General features: G+C 44.0%; 2 protein-coding genes across 3 annotated transcripts; both read left to right on the top strand.

Moving 5' to 3' along the window:
* The first annotated feature begins 446 nt into the window (after positions 1-446).
* On the top strand, positions 447-1,376 carry LOC123428926. Its single transcript, XM_045113022.1, has 2 exons — positions 447-788; positions 886-1,376. Exon 2 carries the CDS (start codon positions 900-902, stop codon positions 1,374-1,376), a length of 477 nt encoding a protein of 158 aa, XP_044968957.1. The 5' UTR covers positions 447-788; positions 886-899.
* On the top strand, positions 1,319-3,359 carry LOC123428486 (putative cysteine-rich receptor-like protein kinase 12). 2 transcript variants are annotated; one of them, XM_045112699.1, is made up of 5 exons: positions 1,319-1,444; positions 1,602-1,863; positions 2,050-2,278; positions 2,440-2,590; positions 2,678-3,359. In XM_045112699.1, exons 2-5 carry the CDS (start codon positions 1,623-1,625, stop codon positions 2,861-2,863), a joined length of 807 nt encoding a protein of 268 aa, XP_044968634.1. In that variant the 5' UTR covers positions 1,319-1,444; positions 1,602-1,622; the 3' UTR covers positions 2,864-3,359. The 2 variants fall into 2 exon arrangements, 1 of the variants encoding a protein (XP_044968634.1); XR_006622566.1 differs by lacking the exon at positions 1,319-1,444 and having other exon boundaries at positions 1,605-1,863; positions 2,678-2,979; positions 3,090-3,359.
* The last annotated feature ends 4,201 nt before the right edge of the window (positions 3,360-7,560 follow it).

Genomic DNA, 7,560 nt, shown 5'->3' with positions numbered 1-7,560 from the left:
GAAAAAAATGCTTTTATTAGCAATATAAGCGCTATCCTGATCATGATTTTCCTACCCTTAGGGGGAAAGTAAAGGCCCTTCCCCCTTTGGAAGGTTGTGGGTAAGGACGGATTCGAACCCCCGACACCGTGGGGTTTGGATCGAGTGACACAGGAGGTGCTTCTGCGTGGCACTCTTTTTAATGGGCTTTACCGTCTTTCTTTACCTTCAGAACACAAAGCTTTGCTTGGCGAAATAACTCATGCCTATCGCTAGGGACCAAAGTAGTGAAAACGACATCTCCATTTTCCAAAACTTTCTGTCTCATAAGACTTTGAAACCACACAATTTGACACGATAGGAATGCCGAATAGTATATCGTCTGTGTAGCGAGCGAAATAGACCGATTTTTCACTGTTGAATAAGAGTATAGCGGGTAAGGTAGGGCCAAGAACATGTGGCTGATCGAAGAGGCCGCGCCTCCGACCGATTTTTCACTGTTGAATTTAATGGTGCCCTTTCGCCCTCGGCACACCATCCCCGTCTCCGACGCATTCTCATATGTCCTCGTCCACGCCCAACTTTGCATATATGCTCCTCTCCTGCGCCGTGGATCAGCATCCGACAGAAGAGAACATCCAGTCTCTCCGATCAAACTTCCACCTACCGCCAGATTCCTCCTACCGACCACTGGATCACCGTCTCTTCCAGCGGCCGCTCGCTCTACTGCACTGAACCCGACTGGCGCCGGCGCATCCGGGCTCAAGATCGACCGACTCTACTTTGCTGCCGTGCTGGAACTGGAAGTGGTAGGTGCCCAGCCCCAGCCCACACACACACGCGATGGCTACAAATTTCCTTATGAGCTTGTCTTCATCTGCTCTTTAATAGATGGTGCTGGTGCAGTAGCAGGGGATCGGATGTGCAGACCAGGAACCTCGTCGACAGTGGACACGGGATGTTCCGCGATCGGGGTTTTCTTCTCGTGCAGCTCGCTCCTCCCGACGCCGTCGGACCGTTGGGCCGAGCTCTGGTCGGAGGACATGGACGAGGATGGGGAGGAGATGCTGCGCATGACGATGATGATCAACAGTGTAACACCAATTGATGGCTCCGTGGATGTTCCTGTGGACAAGGGCCATTGCTCGCCGGTGCGTACGCCGACGAGGCCCTCTCACTCCGCCCGTGACCCACATGGTATCCTCGTAGACAAGTTCAGTGCCCATGACCATGAGAGACGACCGGGCACCGCAGAGAAAGACGAGATTGACAATGACAATCACGATGGCTACACTGCCGCAACCACAAAGCAGCATTCTGCCCACATGGTAATGTGCTCTCCACCATACTCCGTGAGGAGAGTTCGAGACCACACGATATACCACTGCAACATTTGAAAGAGATCACGGATAACTTTTCCGACAAGCGAATACTTGGAAAAGGTGGTGTCGGTGTGGTATACCAGGTAAATCATTGATTACTACCCAATTGTCAAATCAATCATTCAAAATAAAATGTTATATGTATATCGTTTGTTCCAATTCCTGCCTCTCCTTGTAACTAAATTTGACTTGCCTTATTCGCAAAAAAAAAAAAAAACAACTAAATTTGACTTGAAACAGGGAGTGCTGCCAAATGGAGAAATGATTGCCGTGAAGAGGATAATCTCGCCATTCATGCCAGGCCCGCAGAAGCAATTCAACAGCGAGGTGTGCCATCTTATGTTGCTTAAGCACCCCAATATAGTGACATTTGTAGGCTACTGCTGCGAAACAAAGAATGAATGCGTAGAGCATGATGGGAAATACGTTCTCGCGGAGTTAGTGGAAATGTTACTCTGTTTTGAGTATCTGCCCAATGGAAGCCTTGATAAATATCTATCTGGTACGATTTTCATTTTTATTTAACACCTTACATTTTTGTAATAATCAATAAGTTTTTTTTACCTTGGGTCACTTTATCAGGTACCACATTTAATATAAGCGTTATTTCTCGGTTTTGTATTTGTTTGAGATTGTAGCTTCTGAGGTAACATCCAATAGAAAATTCTCCTTCTTGTTGCAACTGCAGATGAATCTTCTGGACTTGATTGGAGCACACGCTATAAAATAATTGAGGGGATTTGCTATGGTTTATGTCACCTTCATGAGCAAATGGGTAGACATATTGTTCACCTGGATTTGAAACCTGCAAACATATTGCTAGATGGTAGTATGGTACCAAAAATCGCCGACTTTGGATTGTCAAGACTGCTTGATGAACAACAAACTATTTGCACTTCATCTCGTGATGGAACATTGTAAGTTAATGCATTTTTAATACCTTGCATTATAGTCATAAGAATTACTGTATGTGTCTTCACTATGGTCTGCTAATTAACACTTCAAAATTGCATTGGTTTCTGATTTCGTTATTGTCTTTTTTATTAACACTTCAAAATTGCATTATTTTGTGATTCAGAGGTTACATGGCACCAGAGTTTTTGCATGGAGGTACAATTACACAAAAGTCTGACATTTTCAGTTTGGGTGTAATTATTATGGGGGTAGTAACAGGACACAGGGACTACCCAGACGTCAGTAGAACACCTTTAGATGAATTTATCAAGCTTGTAAGCAAAATAGCTCTTTTTTCACAGACATGATGTTGCCTTCTACCTTTTGCACACTAATTCCATATGTATGTTTTGATTCCCCAGGTGCTTGAGAAATGGAGAAATGTGTTACACAGATCACTGGGATGTGGATCCCTAGACACGTATTGTGAACAAATAAAGAGATGCATCAAGACAAGTCTAATATGTGTGAATCCTGAACGCAACAAGAGACCTCGGATAATGAAAATTATAAATATGCTCCAAGGATCAGAAACTATCGAACTATGAAATACGACCTCGGTAACATCTTATATTTTGGGACATAGGTAGTGGCAACTAAGCCACGTAAACAACAAACAAGGGTCCATGTTTATATCATGCCTGAACAGTCATGCGTTTAAACTGTAAGTAGTCTCTTTTTTGTGTTGATGATTATGTTCAGCCCAACTACTGCATTCTATAGGGCCATTTTATATGTGTTGTAGATATGATTTCAACTTTGTTTTTCCTTTAGATGGGGAAGCAACTCAATTATTTACGCTCAGGCGAATGGAAATAGCCATCAGTATCACCCAAGGCTTAAGGTATCTGCACATCGGAGTTGCAGCCTCCCTTTGCTATATCAGAGTTGATTCGTATATTTTTGCAAGTTGCAAGTGTCCCTGAAATGCTTCATCATGTAACCCAGCTTGTCTGATCACTGAAATGTTTGGCTTTTGATGGCGTTTTCTGGTGTTGAACTTGGATATGATTCAATGATCATGCGTTTCACTGCTTGCACAAATCAGACTATGTATGTATGATTGTTGGAATGCACAAATCATGCGTTCCAATTTTATCACCTGATCGCACATAAAAGTTTCAGTAGCGTCCGCGCGTCTATACTTTATTAAAAAAAAAAGACTCCATTTGCGTCGACGCAATATTAAATGCTGGAATTGAACGGGAACAGGGTACATAAATCGGGCAGGAAATACGTCTTCGTACCTAGGGAGCTCCTAATCGGCACTGTTTGAACGGTCGTTGTTGATCAGTTCACTGGTCAACCATTGACTTAAAAAAAGAGAAATTCAAAAAATTCACAGAAAATCAAAAAATTCAAGAATTCAAAAAGGTTAACCCATTTTGAAAAGAGTTCATTGAATTTTTTTAAAATCATCAAATTTAAAAAAAATATCATACTAGATTTGAAAAAAGTTAGTCAATTTAAAACCAATTATTCGAATATGGAAAAGGTTCATCAAATTTTTAAAAAGTTCATCAAATTTGGAAAAAAAAATGTTCTTAAGAAGTGTTAATGAAATTTGAGAAAAGTTCATCTTTTTTTAAAGCAAAAACTTTAGAGCATCTCCAAGAGCCGCGCTTCGCGCCGCGCCCAAAAAATGTATTTACAGCGCGCGCGCCGGCTGGTTTAGCGCAGGGATAGGCGCTGGCTCCAACAGCCGCGCTATAATGCAGCGCGCGCGCGCCGCTCCAGCAATGCCCAAAAATGCAGCGCGCGCAGCAGGCACAAACCACATATATATTTCAAAAAATAGGAGAAAAATGATCAAACAAACAAAATAAATCAACAATAAATAGTTATTACAACTCAAACAAATAGTTTATCGTTCAGTACAACAAATAATGAAATAAACACAACCAATAGTTCATGAACAATACAATACAAATAATGCAATCAAATCATGCTCTTTGTCGTCCATGCCATGCCCACCACTCTTCAATCAGATCCTTCTGAAGATCATTGTGTGTTGCGGGACGCCGAATGGCATGATCCTAAACCGGCGACGAAAATACGACTCCGGGTATGTGGGATTCTCCACAAAATAGTTCTTCATCAATCTGTTATGGGCATCAATCATATCTCTCCAAAATTTTTCCCGACCCATAACCGAACCACCGTGCTTCGGTTTTTTATTGATATGCATAGCTATGATCATTGCAAGATCCTCCTCCTCTTCCATATCAAATTCTTCTTCGGAAGAAGCATACGACGAACTCATCTATAATGTTCAATACTATACTATAAAAACTACAATTCAAAACCTGCACCAAATTCATAAGTTTGAAGCAATACATACCTTATAGGCGTTTTGTCGAACACCTTGCGGGTGCGGCGCGGCAGCGAGCGCTCGAGCGCTGTTCCTCGGACGTCGGAGGCGCGCGAGGGCCGGCCGGACTAGGAGGGGGTGGGGCGGAAGCGCGGCGCCGCGGGGAGGCCGGGGAAGCGCCTGAACGGTCGCCGGGGGGCGCGGGCGGCGGCCGCAGCGGAGACAGGCCGGGGAAGCCCTTGAGTGGTCGCCGGCGGGCGCGGGCAGCGACGGCGGCGCGGGGATAGGCCGGGGAAGCGCCGAACGGTGGCTCGAGCGGCGGTAGCGGCGCGGTCGGATGGGGGCGGCGGAGCGAACGCAGGAGAGTGCAGAGCGAGCGCGGGAGAGAGCAGGAGCGAGCGCGGGAGAGTCGCGCGCGCGGAAGCCGGTGCAGCAAATAATGGGCGCGGGATTGCGTTTCGGCCAGCGCGCTGAATTGGAAATGGCGCGCGCGTCGTTTTTGCGCGCCCGCTGGAGCTGCCGCCGCGTTGCGCGCTAAAAACTGTTTTTTTACGGCGCGGCGCTTGTATAGCGCGGCTGTTGAAGATGCTTTTAGAAAAGGAAAAAAATCTGATAAAACCGTACCCAAAAATGACCAACAAATCAGTAAAAAACCGGTTTGGAAAGCTTTTAAAAGTTTCCCAAAACCAGGGGATCCCCGATTAAAGAATGAAATAAAAAAAAGTGTTCTCTGAGAATTAAGCAAGCCTCAGTCGGCTGATGTCAGCATGATGTATGTGGTATGTTTACTTTTTGTACGTCACCTGGTTGCTATTTTCAATTTTTTCTGGGCTGGGTTGGTTGCCATACGTTGCCTTCTTTTTTTTGTGGCCTCGTGTTGTTCCTTTTATTTGGGATGGTTGTTCATAGTACGAGTGCAGGGCCTTTTATTCATTATTTTTCTATTTTTTATTCACTACAGTTATTGTACCAGCTGACGCACTCAGTATCAGAGGGTCGGCCGTCTTAGACCCCCCCCCCCCCCAAAAAAGTTCCTACAACTTTTGAAAAGCAAAAATGTGCCTCTAACTTAGATCTGAGTATTGGCCCAGTCTTTTTTTTTCATTCGCAAAGTAGTCTGCATTGTTAAATAACGATAATAGAACGTTAGTACTAAGAATGACTTTTGTGTATGTGGCTTTCAATTACAAATCGAATTTTAATAAAACCAAAAAAGTTGCACCTAGAGACAAAAACAAATAAAAAGCACCATAAACTATTATTCGCTTGAAAAAAAATAATCACATGATCGTTCAATGTTCTTAAAATTACAAATATTTACCATGCGCATATTTTAGTTATGTAGATCAAAAATGTTGACACGAAAAAATACAAATACTCATATATTCCATAAATTGTGCCGAGAAAGCACGTTCATGCATCTAGAAATAAATATGCAAGCTTACACAAAAAGAGATCTTTACAATATGAAAAAGAAGTGTATACTCATTTTCTACGTATTCATGAAATATTCGAAATGTGTCCCGCACGTTCTTAAGATTTTTTTACACAGTCAAAAGAATGTTCGAACATCTATAAAATCTTCATAATTTTAAAGAGTGTTCCCGCCTTCAAAAAAGGTCAAAATGGTTAGGTAAAAACAATAAAAAATGTGCAAACACGTGGGGTGCGGAAGGTGGAGCATCATGCAAAAAATAAAATAAAAAACACAATTGAGTTTTCATGGAAGACATGCAGGTGCAGCGGGGGCAACACTCGCAGATGCGTGCCTAGTGACAGATATGCAATTGTCCCTCCTTCGACGAAGCACCATAATAGTCGGGGGCACTCTTGGAGTTGCAGGCATAATAGCAGACATGTAACTACCCATCCAGATAAACACCACAGAATTGTAGTACTAGCCGACACGTGCAATTGGATGCCTAGTGGATATGCAACTATCGCCCCCCCCCCCCCCCCAAGATAAAATACTAGAGAGTTGTAATCCGATTGAATACATGCAGACGTAAGTCGGGGCATGACAATTGCAATTGTGTGCCTAGTAGACATGAAATTGCCCATGTCCTCACAAAACACCACTACCTTGCAGTCGCGTTGAAGACATGCAGTTACAGTACAAGGCAACACCTGCAGTTGTGTGCTTACTGGAAGACATGCAGTACAAAGCAACACTTGTAGTTGTGTGCTTACTGGAAGACATGCAACTACCCCCCCCCCCCCCACCCCCGGTCTGGCAAGATAAAACGGTAGATAGTTGCAATCCCGTTGAAGACATGCAGTTGTAGTCGGGGCATGACTATTGAAGTTGCATGCCTAGTGATAGACATGAAATTGCCCACTCCCCAAAAAACCACTTAGTTGTAGTCGTGTGGAAGACATGCAGTTTCAGTAGGGGGAAACACTTGCAGTTGCATGTCTAGTGAAAGACACACAACTGCGCCCTTCCCTGGGTAAAAACAATATAGAGTTGGAGTCGTTGGAGACACTTGCATTAGCATGCCTAGTGGCACACATGCAACTTCCCCGTTCTACAAAACACCACCAAGTTGAAGCAGGGGGTGACAGTTGCACTTGCGTGTACAGTGACACATATGCAACTACCCATTTCCTCGTTAAAACACCACAGAGTTGCAATCGCATTAAATACATGTAGTTGCAGTTGGGGCGTGACAATTGTAGTTGCGTGCCTAGTGGTTGACATGCAACTCCCCCTCCAACGATAAAACACCAAGTTGCAGTCATGTTGAAGACTTGCAGTTGCGGTCAGGGTGCGACACTTGCAGCTGCTTGCTCACTCGCACACATGCAAAAGTCTCCCGCAACAAAACACCATCAAAGTTGTAGTAGGGACGACAATTACAGTTGCGTGCATAGTGGCAGAAATGCAACCATACCTTCCCCTCGACAAAATATCATAGAGTTGCAATTGCATTG

Source organism: Hordeum vulgare, chromosome 2H (assembly GCF_904849725.1).
Source record: "Hordeum vulgare subsp. vulgare chromosome 2H, MorexV3_pseudomolecules_assembly, whole genome shotgun sequence".
NCBI lineage: Eukaryota > Viridiplantae > Streptophyta > Magnoliopsida > Poales > Poaceae > Hordeum > Hordeum vulgare.
This window is presented reverse-complemented; position numbering and strand designations above follow the sequence as displayed.